The sequence below is a fragment of the Bos grunniens genome, chromosome 2 (assembly GCF_055505025.1).
Source record: "Bos grunniens cultivar Pamir isolate PY7600 chromosome 2, Bosgru_T2T1.0, whole genome shotgun sequence".
Classification (NCBI taxonomy): Eukaryota; Metazoa; Chordata; class Mammalia; order Artiodactyla; family Bovidae; genus Bos; species Bos grunniens.
Window position 1 is genome coordinate 3,009,007 of NC_141166.1, and position 18,016 is coordinate 3,027,022.

The 18,016-nt window shown below is 58.0% G+C and overlaps 1 protein-coding gene and 1 long non-coding RNA gene across 2 annotated transcripts in view; one reads left to right on the forward strand and one right to left on the reverse strand.

Annotated features, from left to right (window-relative positions):
- The first annotated feature begins 269 nt into the window (after positions 1–269).
- PAX7 (paired box 7) overlaps positions 270–18,016 on the forward strand; it is a 105,759-nt gene continuing 88,012 nt past the window's right edge. Inside the window, exons 1-4 of the mRNA XM_086364763.1 lie at positions 270–552; positions 3,095–3,330; positions 3,894–4,023; positions 5,668–5,796. Of these exons, the coding sequence (XP_086220889.1) occupies positions 468–552; positions 3,095–3,330; positions 3,894–4,023; positions 5,668–5,796 (580 nt within the window). The 5' untranslated portion in view covers positions 270–467. The remainder of the gene's footprint in view (positions 553–3,094; positions 3,331–3,893; positions 4,024–5,667; positions 5,797–18,016) is intronic.
- LOC147377254 (uncharacterized) lies at positions 13,670–15,742 on the reverse strand. The gene is made up of 3 exons (XR_015150111.1): positions 15,476–15,742; positions 14,656–14,923; positions 13,670–14,022 (listed from the first exon to the last, which is right to left on the reverse strand). It is a non-coding gene; the product is annotated as an uncharacterized LOC147377254 (long non-coding RNA).

Here is an 18,016-nt window from a genome sequence, read left to right on the forward strand (position 1 = left end):
GCGGGAGCGCGGCCCTCGCCAGTCCGAGGCTGGGGGCCCGGACTCCGGCCCCGATCCCCCCCGCCACCCCCGCCAGCCTCGTTCGGCGTCCAGGCCGCGGGCCCCGCTACTGCCCCGCGCATCCGCCCGCACAACTTCTGGCCGAGCGGGGCGGGCAGAGGAGGCCTCGGGGTGGCTGTGTTTGTTTGTTTGAACTTCCTCGTCGCCACCTCCCCTCTTTCCCCAGCCTCCCGACCTCCGCCCCCCAACCTCACCCCCACCCCGCCCTCCCCAGCTTCTGGACGCGAGCGGCTGCTGCCGGGGGTGGGGGGTGGGGAGTGTTTGCCGAGGGGAGGGGGAGGAGGTTTAAAAAAAAAAAAAAAGACGAAGAAGAAGAAGAGGAAAGAAAGAGATCGCGGCAGGGGGAAGGGGAGCGGACGGAAAGCGGTTTTCGCCGACTCGGGACCCGCCGCCGGCGTGCGCGAAGAATGGCGGCGCTCCCCGGCACGGTACCCAGGATGGTGCGGCCGGCTCCCGGGCAGAACTACCCTCGCACGGGGTTTCCCCTGGAAGGTAAGAGCGCCCGGGGTGGCCTCCCTCCTCCGCCGGGGCCTCCGAGTCCTCGGGGAGGTGGCAATCTTCGCGGGGTGGCGGCGGCGCCAGCAAGGGAGCAGCCGGGGGGTTCCCTTCGCTTTTGAGTCCGAGTTCCGGCGCCCGACCCAGGAAGTTTCTGGGGACCCACACTCGTCCGTCTCCGCGTGGGTTTCACCGACCAGCGGCCCCAGCGTCACGGGTCCTGGGTTACGGCCTTTCCCCGCCGGGCTGAACTCCGAGTCGATCTCGACTCCTAGTCAATTTCAAGTCCTAGTGGATCTCAACTCATTCCACTATTTTCAGATACTTTCCACCTAATACTTTCTCGGCTCCCCTGTGTCCTGCCAGCTACGGGGCTTTCTACTCTTGTTTTGAATTGTTCTTTTCACCCTGGGATGGTTTAACAATCCCTTTTATTTCGAAATACCAAGAGTGTGTGATGTTTTATATCTCTTAACTAGGACCTCGCCTTCCAGCCTGGAAACAACCTAATGTGAAATAATAAACAGTAACGGTTTCCGCCCCCCGGAAACTTTCCACTCGGGCTTCCGAACTCTAGAAATCCCTCGGGAGAGACCTCAAGACGGCGAGAGGGCATGGAAATGCCCAGACAAGGGGAGAGTGTTAGTTTTCTAAGGTCTCCTCCCTAAACATCCAGCACCGGGGATGAGCCGAAGGGACTGGCGGGGGTGAACCGGTTCTTGGCTCCAGCAAGGGCTGGAGCGCACCAAGACCCTTTCCTGCGTTCTTGTTTTGTTTTCTTTGTAAACTAATATTAGGCCTTCGACCTGTCAACTGAGGGATCCCTTGGCTTCTGGGGGTAGGTAGCCCAGGATGTCAGACGTGGTTAGAGATAGGTGCGACTTTTATTTTTTAATTACTCTTCTTATGATTGTATGAGCCACTTGTGCGCGAGGAGGGGAAACAAGGCAAGGAGGGGAAGGACGGGCAGGCAGCCTGCGATCCGGGGAGGGGGGTGTCCCTCCGGCAGCTAGACGGCGCGGGCCCCGGAATTAGACCGCGGCGATGAGAGCGGCTCCGTGATCAAGTGCGCGCGAGCAGCCACGCAGGCGGGAGAGCGCGCCGGCCCGGGGATTTGTCGCAGCGCTCTCTTGTAGCGAATGCAAGTAAAACAGGCGGCCGCGGCCGCGCAGCGGATTAGGACAATATTTGCCCAACATGACGGAGAATACTGAGGAGAGCCGAGTGCCGGTCGCTAAAGAGGCTCTTGAATATAAAGTTGGGCGCTCGAGAGCTCTCCAGCGCTAATGGCATATCCCGCCACGGAGACCGAGTGACTCTGACTTGGCGACGCACGATTTCTGATTAAATCCGAGGGTGGCTTCAGGCACCCACTTTTCCATGGGGCGGGGGCGGGGGGGGGGGGACGGCAGAGCGAGGGGAGGAGGCGGTAGGAACAGCTCAGCTACCGAGCCTCTGCTCGCCTCCTTTCTTGCAATTACACTGTCAGCTCCCTCCACTCCCGGGGCTGTGAAATCGTTCTAATCTACCAGATCTCCGCAGCCGCCGAGTCCCCAAATTGGGGGGATCGAGGCTGGATTAGTGCACCGGGTGTCCCCCCCACCCCCAGCCTTCTGGGAAGAAATTGTGTGGACTCTGCATTAAAGCTTCCTCCGCGTGCTCCCCTCCCCGGCTCACACGGCGAAGGGCTTCTGTCTTCCTGGTTCCCAGAAGGGACTCTGGCCCATCTGTGCACCGGCCTCTTCGAAGCTGCAGGGACAGTTCACGAGTGTCTGAGGCCGAATGAGTATTTGATTTACGAGCTTGCTGACAGTGGAGCAGATCACCCCCAAATCATCCCCAAACGAAATCTGAACTGCGAGAGAGGTTGGAAGGAAGGGGAGTCCCTCGAGGGGCAGCCAGGAGCCCCTGGGGGCAGCAGCCAACAGCTTTCTGTGGCCGGTCCCTCTGCTGTGCCTCGACCATCCAGTTATGGGTAGGACAGTTCTGCTGCACAAGCCAGAGCTGTAAATACTAGTAATCAACCAGCCTTTCCAGGGCCAATATCAAATGGATCAGACTTGACCACTTAGAGCATGGAACCGACCAGATGGGCCCCATCTCACCGGTTATCAGCGTCTCTAGAAGGCAAGCAGACCCTCCGCCCAAGCTGCCAGTCCAGAGAGCCATCACTTCGAGTACCCAGGCTCCACCGGTCTCTAGGCTGTCCCCTCTGCGTCTCTCCCTCCCCTTCTCAGACACAGATCCCCCAGGTGTATCCTGATCTTCCGTAGTGTGGCAGGACTGGGGACTCGAGGCATCTGGGAGGACTCTGGCAGCCAGCCCTGACCACTCTCCCCATCCCTGCTGGGCCTTCCCTTGGCTTCATGGCAGCTTTCCCCCGGACATCTGAACTGCCGCAGCTCCAAATGTGGGGGACGGAGATCTGTTTGCAGGGGTCTTGGAGCTCAAACAAAACTGAAGTCCAAAGGGCGGTACTCAGTATCCCCATCCTCACCCCATGTCTCTCTTTTTCCTCATCTCCCCCTTCCCTCTCCAGTGTCCACCCCGCTTGGCCAAGGCCGGGTTAATCAGCTGGGTGGGGTCTTCATCAACGGGCGACCCCTGCCTAACCACATCCGCCACAAGATCGTGGAGATGGCCCACCACGGCATCCGGCCCTGCGTCATCTCTCGCCAGCTGCGGGTCTCCCACGGCTGCGTCTCCAAGATCCTCTGCCGCTACCAGGAGACCGGGTCCATCCGGCCTGGGGCCATCGGCGGCAGCAAGCCCAGAGTGAGTGTCTTTGCCGCAGAGCTGACAGCCAGGCTTCCCGTGGCTGGGGGTCCTGGCTGGAGCCCCGCTCTCCCCTGTGCCATCCCGTAGCAGTAGGGAGTCAGTCTACATGCTACCTATGGGCAGTACAGTGGAGGAAGGTCCCCACGCCCAGACCTCCCCCATTATTTGAATTTCTCAAAGATGGGGATAACTGGGGGTCCAGATTTCCCAAAAGGCCAGTGAGTCATTCCTGTGTTGTCCCTACATCTGCCCAGAACCCCGTTGCCATCCCAAATGAGGGAAATCTTCCTTCAGTCTTGCCTGGAATAGTGGCGGCGGAGAAGGGGGTCCTAATTAGGTTTCTAGTTTATTACCTATCCTATTCTACATTCCCCAACCCCAGCAACCTTCCTGGGAGCCAGGAACAGGTTTCTGGAAAGGATGAAGCCAATCTCAGAATGGAGGCATGGTGACCAGAGCCATCAGCCTGGCCCTGGGGCTCCTGGGAGGTTGATATTAAAAGTGTCTCCCTCCCCCCACCCCATCTTTCCACTCCGACTCTCCCACCTCCACCTCTGAAGCAGGTGGCGACTCCGGACGTGGAGAAAAAGATCGAGGAGTACAAGAGGGAAAACCCGGGCATGTTTAGCTGGGAGATCCGAGACCGACTGCTGAAGGACGGGCACTGCGACCGCAGCACCGTGCCCTCAGGTGAGAAGGCAGCTGAGCCCGCAGAGCGCACCCAGTCCCCACCCTGTGTGTTCTTTCTCCAAGTCACCAGGGCCAGGGCTCGGCCGTGTGAGGCTGGGACTGAGGGGCAGGGGAGGTGATGGAAGCCAGGGAACTTGGAGAACAGCTGGGAGAAAAAGAGCCAGAGCGCAAAGGAGGCAGGGCACAGGAGGGAGTTAAAACCGAAAGGAAGATGGGAGCAGGGAAGAAGGGAGGAAAAGAAGTTAGGAAAGGAGAGAGGAGCAGAAGGAAGGAAGGGAGGAAGGACGGGAGGGGGGAGGAAGGAGTTGAGCAGAAAGTTATGAAGTTGGATAACAAGGGACATTCCCTTGGCGCCTTCCCAGAGAGTGGCCTACAGGGCTGAGTCCATCCTAGAAGGGTCGGTCACAAGCTCCCTGGACTTCTTTCTCCGAGTCACCATTTCTGTGCTATTGCTGACCCCAGCCACCAGTGGGTCCCAAGTGTGGAGGCCCTGGATTTTGCTGCCTGTGGGTGGGAAGGTGCCCCCAGGGGTATATGTGTGTGTACCTGAGCATTCAGGGGTGTTGTGTGTGTACCTGAGCATTCAGGTGTGTGTGTGTGTGTACCTGAGCATTCAGGGGTGTGTGTGTGTGTACCTGAGCATTCAGGGGTGTGTGTGTGTGTGTGTGTACCTGAGCATTCAGGGGTGTGTGTGTGTGTACCTGAGCATTCAGGGGGGGGTGTGTGTGTGTGTACCTGAGCATTCAGGGGTGTGTGTGTGTGTGTGTGTGTACCTGAGCAGTCAGGGGTGTGTGTGTGTGTGTACCTGAGCAGTCAGGGGTGTGTGTGTGTGTGTGTACCTGAGCAGTCAGGGGTGTGTGTGTGTGTACTTGAGCATTCAGGGTGCTGTGTGTGTGTACCTGAGCATTCAGGGGTGTGTGTGTGTGTGTACCTGAGCATTCAGGGGTGTGTGTGTGTGTGTGTGTACCTGAGCATTCAGGGGTGTGTGTGTGTGTGTGTGTGTACCTGAGCATTCAGGGGGGTGTGTGTGTGTACCTGAGCATTCAGGCATACCACTGGGATGCACATCTGAGTGGAAGGGCTCCAGGGAGGTCCTGGAGGGTGGGTATGAGTGTGTCTGGGGGAAGGTAGGCTACCCACTCCAGTTCTCAGGCTTTCCTGGTGTCTCAGCTGGTAAAGAATCCACCTGCCATGCGGGAGAGCGTGGTTCTCCCTGGGTTGGGAAGATCCCCTGGAGAAGGGCAAGGCTCCCCACTCCAGTATCCTGTACTGGAGACTTCCGTGGAGACCACGGGATCGCACAGGGTCAGACATGCCTGAGCGACTCTCACTGACCGACTGACTGAGGGTATGTGATAGCGCAAAGTCCAGGCGTGCACAGGCAGGGCAGGGTGGCACTTAGGGGGGGCCTCTGTCGCAGCCTTGGGGGGCCCGGCCCGGTGAGTCTCCACGTGGGTGACCGTACCTGTGCCTCCCAATAAGTGTAGGTGTTTACCTGCGACAGGGCTGGGGTGTGTGTGAGTCCCCTGAGTGTGTTTAGGGGGGAAACGCGCTTCCTGACTTCTCCCAGCGCCCCAGGCGGCCGGCCTCCGCGGCCCCAACGACTTATACCCGCTCTTTTGCCTTTGAATTTCTGAGGTTTAGTGAGTTCGATTAGCCGAGTGCTCAGAATCAAGTTCGGGAAGAAGGAGGAGGAGGACGAAGCGGACAAGAAGGAGGAGGACGGCGAGAAGAAAGCCAAGCACAGCATCGACGGCATCCTGGGCGACAAAGGTAGGGGGCCGCCCGGGGCCGGGAACGCCCGAGCCCGCGGGGCTCCTCGTGCGCCAGCGTGCGGGCCAGTGGCGGCGCCGTCCCACCCGACCGGCGGGCGGAACGAGAGCCTGTCGGGGTGTGCGGGGAGCGGCCCCTCGGTGCGCCCGGGAGCGGCTCCCGCGACGCCGTTGCGCGGCAGAGCGGGGTCCAGCCGTCCCCGGGAACCCCGGCAGCACGTGGGGGCTCCGGGGGCCGCGAACCTCGCACCCTGACGCGCCCCCTCCAGCCGAGGGCTCCGGGCCGTGCGTCCTCCGGGGCTGGCGTTTTGGCTGGTAGTCCCGGTGTCGATCTATTATTTATAGGAAACTTGGGCAAAGGGGCGGGGGGCGAAGAAGGAGGAGCCGGCCCGCGGCTCCCTAAATGAATTTGTTAACCAGACCCGCACACGCTCTTTAAATGGTCCCTTGAAACCCCGCCTGACAGTTGACTGACCGCTGCAATCAATAAAAATTAGCCCGGGCCGCGTGGGCCGCCGCCTCACTCTCCGACCCGCTACGCCAGGGCCGCACAGACAGCGCGGAGGCAGAAGCGTACATTTTTAAGGCGCTTTCCTCTCGGGCACGCGCCGGTGGGCCCAGGGGTGGAGGCCAGGTTCCCAGATGCCCGGGGTCGGGGCGGGGGGTCCCCGTGGGAGGGAGAGTTTCGGGCTCCACCACGCCCTCTCCCCGCTTTTAGCGGGGCTGTATTTTGGAGGTGAGCTAGGGAGGCATTTCTCTTTCAAGCGCCTGCACGCCCAGGAAAGGGGGTGTGCTTTTGTTTACTGACGGGTTATTTTCAGGGGAAAGGAAAGTCGTTCCCCATCACCACTGCCTCCCTAGGGCTCTTTGAGACTTGGTCAGTGTGCTTCGGGGGTGGCGGTGGGGGTAGGGAGGGCGTGGAAAAAGAAAGAAAAACGTAAGACCCAAAGTCACAAAGGTGGACCGGGGAAAGAAGCTAAACCCCCAGACACACAACGCAGGGAGGCAGCAGGCAAACCTCTAAATAACCTCTAAAAAAAAAGTGGCTTTGGAAAAAGTGGGGGAGGAGTGTCTTGAACCCCGAAACTTGTTCAAGCGCACAGTTCTGTTTGAGTTTCCTTCCAAGGGGTTACTGAGGTTGTCCTCTCCTCGCCTCCCTGGAACTTCTACCCGGGTCTCCCTCTGGTTTTCAGTAGTCTCTCCCAACCTTGAAGATGAACTTCACAGACAAAGCCCCGCTTCCAAAGACAAGTCCCAGCGAGGCCCAGCCCCCACAGGCCTGGTCTAAGAGGGGAGGGGGGAGCAGGGGCAGCCCAGTGTGAGAGCAGGCTGGGGCTGGGGAAGGGGCGGGCTATTGACATTCAGGGCCCCTAGTAGAGCCCAGTCCCACCGGGACAAAAGGGCAGGAAAGAAAGGGAGCGGGCTGTGCCCGGCACCCTGCTGTGCCGGGCCTGCGGAGGGCCTGGGGTCTGCGGAGGGGTGGGGGCGGGGGCTGCCTGCCAAGCAGCCCCTGGCTGGGAGGAGGCAGCCCGGGACCCCTGCGTGGGGACCCACTCCATGTTTCAGTTTGGAATAAAAAGGGACTTAGTTGGACTTCCTTTGTGGGGGGCTGGGAGGGGACAGAGAACTTGAATAATCTTTCCTGGCCAAATACAGCACTGCAGATGCATCTTCTGAGAGGTACCCTGGGAGGAAAGAGGAGGCATGGTTTTGTTCGGAGAGACTTTTAGGTGTATATGTGTGTGTGCAGCAGGGGAATGTCCAGTTCAGTCTGTGAGGAAGCACAATAGATACATTTCTCCTGAAACCTAAGAGAAAGGAAGGAAGAGGGTAGCAAGTTCGCTCTGACGATGCCTTTGGCTCAAAGGAATCCAGGGGTTTCTAGTGCTGACCTGGCTTACAGAACCAGCGGACAAGCAGTTTCGCTGGACAGAGGTTTTCCCTGAGTGGAACCGGGAAGCTCCAGGTCCCCGAGGGTTTCAGGAGGAGGCTGGCAGTTGCAGAGTCCTGGCGCTCTGGGAGTCTAGGAGCGGAGTTGCAGAAATGAAACGAAAGTGGTGGGCCCAGCATCCAGCAGGCTGTGTGGTTTTGGAGCGACAGTGGGCGTGCGGCGCGCCGTGGCTGGGAGCTGGATGGCTGTGAAAGTGCCTGTGTCTCAGGGTGGCTGTCTGCCCACCGGACTTTGGAATGGAATCGTGGGATTCTGCGTGGATGTGTGGTGCTATCGCAGACGGGCGGAATGGATGATGTGAGAGTGGGGAAGACAGAGCTGTCTTTCCATCTGTGGACAAAGGGTGTCTGTCAGCTCTGGATTCGAGTACCTTGGCCAGGGACTGGCATCCTGCTGAACCACCCAGTTGGAAACTCTCATCTCTCTCCCAGGCCCCGGGTGTCAGTTTCATGGCCAAGTTAAAGGTGAAAAGACCTCCCAACCTCCGCCCAAGTGGGCCAGGTGGGGAGAGGCAGAGATCCCCTTGGGCAGAGCAGGGGGAGGGGTGCACACCCACAAACTTTGTTTTGGCTTCTTGCTCTTGACAAATGCTTTCTCTGGGGGTTGCCCCTCTCATGGCGGGGAGTCGCCCAAGAAGGGGTTTAAGAGCTCTCCTCTTTAAGCACTAAAGAGAGATCCCTCCCTGAGTCCGTTTTTTCCTATCGTCCGCTTGGCATTTAATAATGTTAAGACTTATTAGAGCTGGTAATGAAAACTGGGACTGCTGAATAGGAAACTGTGTTGGAGAGGGGTGTAATAGCTTCCAGGCATGGTAAGAAACTATTTATCCGCAATCAGTCCTCACTCTCAGAGTTTGAAGCACAAACGTTAAGTTGAAGGGTTTTAAAGCAGATTAAATTGAGCTTTTATTTCTGTGCACTTTCATCTCTGAACAGCTCACTCCTGCTCCCCTTGGGCTGATATTCATGAGGCTGTTCATATTTTTTTTTTTTTTTTTTTTTTTTGCTCTTATCCTTGTTAAGACTGAGTTATTAGGATTGTTGGTTGTGAGAATTCTCAGACCACTGTGGATAGGGGCTCCGGCCACACTCAGCACACCTGGAAAGGTTCCTTGCCCTCAGCCACTTGGCCTCTCTCCTCCTCACCCCTTCGAGGAGAATCAGGGCAGACCCAGGCAGGGACCGCCTGGAAAAGGATTTGAGGAGGGACAGGGAAAGAAAAAGATTTTCCCAACCTGAGTCCAGGGAGATGCTTGTGGGAAATTTGATAGGGGTTTGCAGAGTCAAACCGTCCTCCTGTGAGAGCCGAGGGGGTGGGTGTGAAGACATTATTTACAACAAGAATGACCACAGTACTAATCAGTAGGAGGCCTCTTGCATCTGACAAGTTTAGGCTGAAACTGACCAGATCAGACCACGAGGTTGGTCTCTAGGGTGGAAAGCCCAGCTGGGTCACAATTAATGTGAAATAAGGGGGAAAAGTCACAAGATTAAAAAGAAGAGTGTGCATTCTCCTGCGGAGAGGGGGCGAAGTCCATCTGAGAATCTGTTGACATCTGAAGTGGGGGGCCAAGGGTGTGTGTGAGAGGCAGATTTGTATTTTTTTGCGTTCTTCCTTAATTCATTTTTAAAGCAGCAGACTTACAGGTGTGGAGTGAGAAATGACGGAGAAGGACGGGGAAGGAGGGGAGAGCCCGAAGTCTCGGTTTTAGACACTTGTAAAAGGAGGTGGGAAACAATTTAATTTGGCAGCAGCGATAGCTGCTAATGCGGTTTTCGGTCGTTTGCTACACCGGAGGAAGCTGTTTTGATTGTGTGTACAAGGACCTGCCAAATTTAATTAGGCTCCGGGGGAGCGAATGAATAGCGGGAGGGGGGCAGGGCTCCCCTCAGCCCACACCGTTTTTTCGGCTTCACACCTGGAAGGGGCATTGTTTACTGGATAAGCGAGAAGGGGAAAGGGGAGGGAGGGGCCCCCAGGGAGAGGGGCCCTTGGAAGAGCGAGCGAGGGAGGGGTCGAAGAGAGTCCATTTATCAAGAAACAATCTGCATTGATTTAAACCAACAAGTTCCCTCCTCTGTAAATGTGTGTTTAGAGAAAGGTAATTGACACTCCACCAAATCAAAGGATTACCCCGGGTTGGCAATCTAATCAAACAGAGTCCAGGCGGGATTTGAGGCTGTTCAGAGTGGGATCAGCTTCGCATAATGGGGGCTCGGAGGAAGATGGGAGGGTGTCAGGCAATTCCCCGGCTTTAGGCAGCGCTCGGCGGTGGATATTCAGTGAGACCGGAGGGGGAGAGGGAGGGGGCGAGGGCTGTGCCGCGCCGGGGCGCTGGGGGGACGGGGGGGGGGGGAGCGGAGAGGGGGCGCGCGGGGCGAGGGGGGATCTACCCCGGCGGAGGGGGCCCCGGGCGAGGGGCGAACCCACACTGGGATGACAAGACTCCCCCTGTCTTTGCTCTACTCCCCCCAACCGAAGACGAGAGAGGGGCGGAGGGAGCTGGGACTAACGAAGAACAACAGTGAGATAGCTATTACAAAGGCGAACCCTGGCGCGCGCGCTCGAAGCCCCGGAACCCACGGTAAACAAACAGAGTCGGCCAACTGTTTGCCAGATAAACTCGTGCCTAAATCGAGTGTGACGGGCAAAGAGAGAAGAGACAGAAGGAGATAAGGTTGGAGGGGGAATGAACGAACATAATCTAATAGAAGACATTTAGAAAACAAACTTGAAACAAGCGAGAACAGGCGAGCGGAGGGTAATTACCCGCCCCAGAGAGCGAGGGACGCCTTCGGAGGGCTGCGGGTGGGGTCTCGGAGACGCTAGCCGCCGAGAGCCGCGCGCTGCGGAGGAGGGAGGCCTTCGGGACTCCGCAGGGAACCAGGAGAAGGTCCCCCGGGCGCGCCAAGGAAGGGGCTCGGCTCCCAGACTGAGGCTCCCGCGCGGCCCCCCGTCTCTGAACGCGTTTCGGAGCAGGTTGGGATCCCCCGCTGCGAGGGCACGCGGGTTTTCTGTTCACCCCCGGGCGCGCACCGCCACGCACAGGCTGTTTCCAGGCGTTTGTACCTAAAAGACTTGGTGTGCACGGCACAGCCGTTAAAGGAATTAGATATTTACCAGTTTGAAATAAGCCTGGCTAAGAAGAGAGAAGAGAGAGACATTGAAAAGATGAGGCTGGGGGAAGACTTCAAACGAATTCATCATTTGGAATGGTGGAGAGGAGATTTACCAGACAGTATTGGGAAGTTATTTAGATATTAATAACACATTTTCCTGAGGCGCGACCACGGCGGCCATCTGCGCTGTTCTCCGAGCTATTTGGCTGGGTGAAATATGGGCGTCTCAAATGTTGGGAAGAGATAACGCAATCAGGCTAACCCTGGTCCTAAGACGGCATCGCAGCGTTAAACCCGGATTAACCTCCCCCCTCCCACCCCCGCGGCCCCCTCCCCTTTCACAGCTTTCCAAATTTTTCAGTGGAATTTACATGGAAGGATTTAAAAGCACATATAACAGTAGCCTTAAAGCAGTAAGGTGATTATTTGGGCTTTTTTTTTTTTTTTTTAAAGGACTTCTTTCTGAAAATGATAGTTGTCATACACTACATTTTATATAAATAATATTATTTACAAACATACATACTTTTATATAGGGAGAGAGCACTGAGCAAATGAGATTGCCTTCTAGGTTGCCTATTTGGCGTTTCTGTTTACCATCATCAGCAAAGTTGATGAAGCTTCATTCCTAATGGGGACTAAGGATATAAACATGAAATGCACAGGGTCCCGGGCTCTGGCCCTGGGACAAGCAGAGTCCAAAGCCAGAGAGAGCTCACACCACATAGATGGTCCCTGGTGAGGGGAAGCCTTCCTGCTATAAAGAGGGACATAGAAGAGACACCCCAAAGGGGACGTTCTCCAGGGACTTTGGGGCCTCGAAGACCATGACTAAGGGGGGCACATTCCAGAAATTCCATAAAAATAGTTCCTCTCCCACTCCAGACTAAGGAGGTAATTAGGAAACCCAGTTGGGGTTGGGGGTAAGAGGGATTGGAAGGTTGGGACAATCCCCCCTCCCTTCTCAGTTTTTGCTGTCGCGGGCCTTTCTGCTTCTTTCCACCACCACCACCCCCCCTTCCCCCAGCTCTGGCTGAAAGAGGAAAGGTGGAAATGGGGTCAGCGCTTTCTGACCCGCTCCGGAGCGATTGGCCCCGGCTGGGGTCGGGTAGGGGGAGGGAGGGAACGCGCCTTCCCAAATCGAATCAAGGCAGAACGGTGACCTAAGGGGGAAACTTCCCCATTAGTAGATGGATCTCTCCAGAACTTCAAACAAAGTGGGGGGAAGGGAGAGGCGAGGCAGGGGGGCAGTCCGGAGAGCGCGCAGGGGGGACTAGGAGCTAGCCAAGGGGAGGGGTCTGCAAGAGGAAGAGAAGGGGTCGAGGGCAAAGGGGAGGTGGGGGCCAAAGGAAGGGGTGTAGGGAAGGGGGCGCCAGGGGTGGGGGCTGCACTTGAATCTTCAGCCCCCGGGGAGCGGTGAGGCGTCTCTGACCACAGCAGCGAGGGAGCTATGAGGGGAAGTTGCGTACACCCCAAGTCTTGCTCCCCAGAGGCCCCGAGGGCATTCCAGGGCGCCTTGGGCTGCTCTCTTGGGCAACTGAGTGAGCGCGGGTTGCCAGGGGCTGGGGATGAATTGGTTCAACTTCCTTGGGGCTGCGGGTCAGCCCGTGGACATTTCCAAGATGCGGTCGCCCAGGGCTTCGGGGTGTGCTGGGCCCGAGCCCGGGTCGAGAGGAAAGGAGGAATGAGTAGAGACCCGGGAGACCCAGAGCCACGGAAGGGCGGGGGGACGAAAGACAGTCTGGAAAAGGGTGGAAAGCGTCGGAACAGAGAGCGCGCGAGAGAAAAATTCAGAGAAAGACCAGCGCGGGAGGAGAGAACCTTGCTTAGAGCGTTCGTGCAGGGCGAGGGAGGCGCACAGCAGCAGGACGAAAGACAAAGAGGCGCCTAGGCACCAAAAGGCGGGCCTGGGCCGGGCGGATCAGGAGGGACCGCGGGGCCCGGAGACAGCCCGCGGGCGAGCGCGGGCTGCGAGGGCGAGCGCGCAGGGCCGGGCGGCGGCGGGAGGCGGGCGAGCCGCTGCCGTCCTTTTGATCCTCCGCGGCCTGCCCTTATCAGAAGAGCTTTCGGTGACACTGGCACAAAGGCAGTTCATCATATTACAGCGCAGCCCGGCGGCTCGCTGAGATCCCGCCGCTTAATTAGAGGCGAGCAAGTCGGGCCGGCGGGGCGGGCGGGAGGCCGACCCGGGTGCTGGAAAGAGGCCGGCCCGCAAGCCTGGCCCCTCCGGGACTCGCCGCGAGCGAGAGGGGGCGAAGAACCCTTCCTTGGAGCGTTGCTAGAGAAACGTCCCAGTCCGGGCTGCGCACCGCCTTCCGGTTTTCAGCAGCCGCCCCTTCGAAATTCCCAGCTTGGAGAGGAGATGGCGTCCAGGCCATCATCTCCACTCGCAGCTTCGGACGCGCAGACTGGAGGGTGAGCAGAGTGAGTTACAGAACTGCACGAGCTGCCGGCTTCGCGCTGCTCTGGATTCAGTTCTCACCCACCGGCTCCCGGCGGCTAATAGCTGGATTCCCGCCTCCAAGGGCCTGCTCTCCCAATCTCCGCCTGAACCCAGCAGGGCGAATCCGGGAGGGGCCAGGAGCGCTACGGTGGACCAAGGGAGTAAGGGTTCTGCCACCCCCACCCCCCAACTCATTAGCAATGAAATCCTAAGCAACTCTCTTAGCCCCCTCTGGGTCTTTTTTTGTTTTCATGAGAAAACCAGAGAATTGCACCAAGTCAAAGATTCTCATCCTCTGGGGGACCCTGGACCCCTTTGAGAATCGGATAGCACCCTGAGAAATTGGCCATTCACAGAGGTTCACACAGGAGGTATTTTACAGACAGAACATAAAGGATCTCTCTCTGGGCTGCTAGAGGCCACACCCCAGTAAGAACTTCACATACACGTGTTTTCTGGTGACTCCGGTATTCTTGAGGGAGCATCGGATTCCAGGAGGAGGCGTCCAGGAGGAGGAAATGGATGGTGGATGGGGTGGGGTGGGTCGAGAGGTGAGGCTGAGTGCCTGCTCGCCTCTGGCCGTCGCTGCTTCCTCCTCTTTCCAAAACAGAGGCAGTGACTCCCACCATCCCACCCCTGTTTGGTTGTTGGAGGGGTCCTTAGGAGGCTGTTATGTGCAGAACTGAACCCAAACGCTGTGCTCCTCTTTTGTCCCTGGGAAAGAGAGAAAAAGAAAGGGAGAGAAAAAAGAGGGCGGGGGGAAGACATCTTCTCAGGGGGCCCAAGTCTTCATTCTATTAAAAATTATTGAGCATCTACTATGTGCCAGACTTTGTGTTAAGTGCCAAGGATACCTGACACATCAGGAAGGCCCCCTGCCTTGGTGGAGTTCTGAGCCAGGTGGCAGAGACACAAAATTAAAGGTTGGTGAGAAACAGACACGCTTCAGTGCGTGTGTTCGTGTGAGTGTTTACCTACCTGCCTGGTTACCTGTGTATGTCTGGGTGTTCGTGGATGCTGGCAGAGGGGGGGATGAAGTGTGTGGGGGGGGGGGGGTAGGTGGACGGGTGGGCACAACAGCAGGATGTGTTTGGGGGCCGTGGCTGAATTTGGCACGCAGCCTCCAAGCTCATCTGGGCAGCCGCAGGCATCCGCCGGTGCCTCCAAGCGCGCCGCGGGTTCGAGCGGGAGGAGGACCTGCCGGCCTTCCCAGTGCTCTTTGTCTGACCGGAGATCAAAAGAGGCCCCGGGCCGGACTGAAAAGGGGGTGGGGCGCCGGCACTGAGAAGTAGCTTGGAAACTCCCCCTGAACCCCTCTGGGGTCCTTTCCGGGGGACCCGTACCAACCAGAGCTCCAGCCGAGTGGGCGGCCATTCTTCCGCGGGGTCATCTCCACTCGGGTCGCCCGGGGTGACAGGTGGAGAGGATGTGATGGCTTGGGGCTGGAATTCAGACCGCCGGACTCTGGACAGCAGGGGAAGGTGGAGAGACGGCAAGAGTGGGCGTCCGTGGATTTGGGTTCAGTGTTGTCTCTACTTGTGCGTGGAGGTGGGGCCAGACCTTCCTGTTGCCTGGAAGTTGATCCTGGAAGCCCGCGCCGAATTTTCTGAGCTGTCTAGACAAGAACATGGGATTCACGCTAGAGTTTTCTTTCTAGAGCGACAGTTTCCGCGTTGGGAGGGGTCGGGGGCGTCTTAACGAACGTTCTCGGGGTCTTAAGGAAGCTTCTGGAACTCTCTGGTTCTCAGTGAAAACCTATAAAAAGCCTGAATCTCAGGATCTCTCTTGTATCCACGGGTACAACTGACCCACGGCTGGTCCAGCTGCAGGACTAGAACCTGACCCCAGAATCTGCACTAAGCTCCCCCTCCCTTCCCCTTCTGGCGACCCTCATCCTTACAGTTTTCCTCCTAGTCTGGACTTTTTGAGCGCGGACTCACCCTTCGTAGGGTCTAAAAGTCCGGCCGAAATAAAGAAATCCCAGCGTCTGCACTTGGGGAAAGGGGCGCAGCTAGTCTCCTTTCTTCTGCTGCCCCCCACCCCCATCTCTGCTCCCACCCCCATCTCTGCCCCGACCCCCGTCTCTGCCCCCACCCCCGTCTCTGCCCCCACCCCCGTCTCTGCCCCTTCTCTGTTCCTCCTCCAGCTGCCTGGAAAGTCCACGTACAGAATCTCTGCCACACCTCCCATCTTCAGCGACGGGGGAAGATTCTGAATTACTGCGCCCCCATTTCTGGGGTTTATCCGAAGTGTGGAGAGTGAATCCTAAGACAGGAGGTCCTGGGACTTTCTTGAATAGGTGGGGCAGAGTTTCCCTCCTTCAGGGGGTCGCCTCGTGTTTGGGTCTGGACTTTCCTTTTGGTGGCCTGTACAGGCAGGCGACAGCAAGAGATTTAGCTGGTGCGCTCGGAGCTGAGAGCCCTAGGCGTCTCCCCCCGACCAAAAAAAACCAAAACGAAATCACACAAATCCCCCTTTCCGCCCCTGGCTGCGCGGTGGGTTTGAATGCCAGGAGCGCATCTTCTAGCGCGGAGCCTCGGTTTCCCGATCTGATTAGTGGGCTAAGACCCCTCCCCACCTCGCGAGGCGGGCGGGAAGCAGGGCCGGGAAAGGCTCTTTAGAAACCGGTCCGCGGGTCCGAGGAGCGGGGGAGGAAGGAGGGGGAGAGCGAGGAGCGGGAGTTCCTCCCCCGCCCCGGCCGCCCCCTCCTCCCAGCACCCTGTCGGCCCCGTCCCGCTCGCGCCTCAATGGCCACTTTAGAAATACAAACAACTTTAGAAATAAAGTAACCAAACCCCCGAAAGGGGCTTTGAAGGGGCGAATGCCTGGTGGCGCTTTACTATGGTGTGGGCCGAGGCCCTGGCCTAATCCCGCTTTCATTTTCACCGACGGCCGCGGGGGAAGCGCTCCCGGCCTCCCGGCCCCTCAGGAGGCTGATTAGGCCACAAAGAGCCCCCATTATCCCGAGAAGAAAACCGGGGGGCGGCGCGGGGGGAGCGGCCCGCCCGCGCCCGGGCTATTGACTTAGTGGATGAAGTCAAGAACCGGCGCGCTGGGAGCCCGGGACGGGCGGGGGGGCCCCGGGCCGAACAAAACAGGACGCGCAAAACCCCAGCGCGAGCCCGAGCCCCGGGCCGGGGCGCGCCAGGCCCCGGTGGGCTGGGGGGCTTCTGCTGGGTCAGCCGCCCCGGCGGCCCCCGGGGCTGGGGATGTCCCACTGGAGCCTGGTGTCGCTGGCTGTCTTGCGAGGGGGCTCGGAAGAAGGGAGAGGTGTCTAGGGTGAAGCAGTGCTGGCTAGCAATGCGGCCCTGACTCTCAGGCCTTGCCTTCCTCCTCCTAAACGGAAGGGCTTGGGTCCACCTGCGGCCTGTGATGAGTGACGTCTGGTGGGCGGAGGCCACTCCTGGGAGAGGCCCTGGAGGAGGGGCCTGAGTGAGAGGCCGGGGAGGGAGGAGAAGAAAGGGTAAGTCCTGGACTTCCGCACGGTCTGCGTAACTTTGAGTGAGTTCCCCTGAGAGCCTCAGTGGCCCCATCTGTAAAATGGCCCCGTGGATGACACCTGTGAAGTGCTCTGGAAAGAGTCAATATAATGTCATAAATCACAAAGCCGACTGAGGGACTGAATTGATATTTTTCTCCAATCCTTTACACCTCTTCTTCTCCAAGGCTTCTTTCCATCCACAGCCCACTGTCCTTTGGCTTCAGAAACAGTGGGGGCTAGAAATCTACAAGCGATTACTGTATTTGGACTGGGGTGTGTGGGGGTGAGGGCAGGTACTCAGCTGGGCGCCAACAAATAGAGCTCTTCCTTAACTGAAAGAAATCAGCGGTCAGAGGGCCACTCCTCATTCAACAGAGGCCAGAGAAGGTAAAAATAGAACTCCACAGCCTTGTCAGATGTGCAGACAGACTTCCCTTCCTGAGGAGCGCTGCCCTGCTCCCACTCCCAGAGAAGGGCAGCTTTGGCAGGTAAGGGAGGAAGGTGGGCAGCACGCAGTTACTGGGGAGATGGCGGAAGCACCTTCCAGGAGTAAAGGAAGCAGGCCCCCAAACACCTCCCCTCCCCAATCCCAGCTCCTCGCTTCTGAAATGGAGTAGGTCCACACTCTGACCCAAATGACACGGGAGAGCTTGAGGGCTGTCCATCCCTTCATTCCACAAGTGTTAATGAAGTCCTCCTTCCTGCCAGCTGTGCTGGGGGTGATCCCACCAGAGCCCCGAGCGTAGACTCCTCAAGGCAGAGTGAAGGAGTTAGGCCTCACTCCCAGGGCAGCAGGGAGCCAGGGTGGGCAGAGATGGACTGAGCAGAGTGTGTACAGGAAGGTGTGCAGAGACCAGCCGGGAGGCTAATGTGAGACAGAGGCACAGAGGATGAGCAGAGGGGTTTTAGGAGAGGGGAGCCCCAGCCTCGATGGAGAGGCAGGGAGAGAAGCAGTTGTTTCCAGATTCTTCCCTCCTGATGCCCATGTGTGCTGAGCCCATGGCTGGCTGGGTGAATTCAGGGGAGCTTGGAATTCCTCTCTAGGCTGAGATCCCAAAGGGTAAGACGGTTGAGCCTGTACATCTAAAATGGCCATCAGGTCATTTCACAGATGGGAAAGCTGAGGTCCAGAGGTCATAGCCAGAGAGAGCCCAAAGGAGGAAGAAATAACCTGGTCTGCTGGGGGTTGCTTTGGTAAAATGAGCTGGTGGAAATCTCATCTCCAGG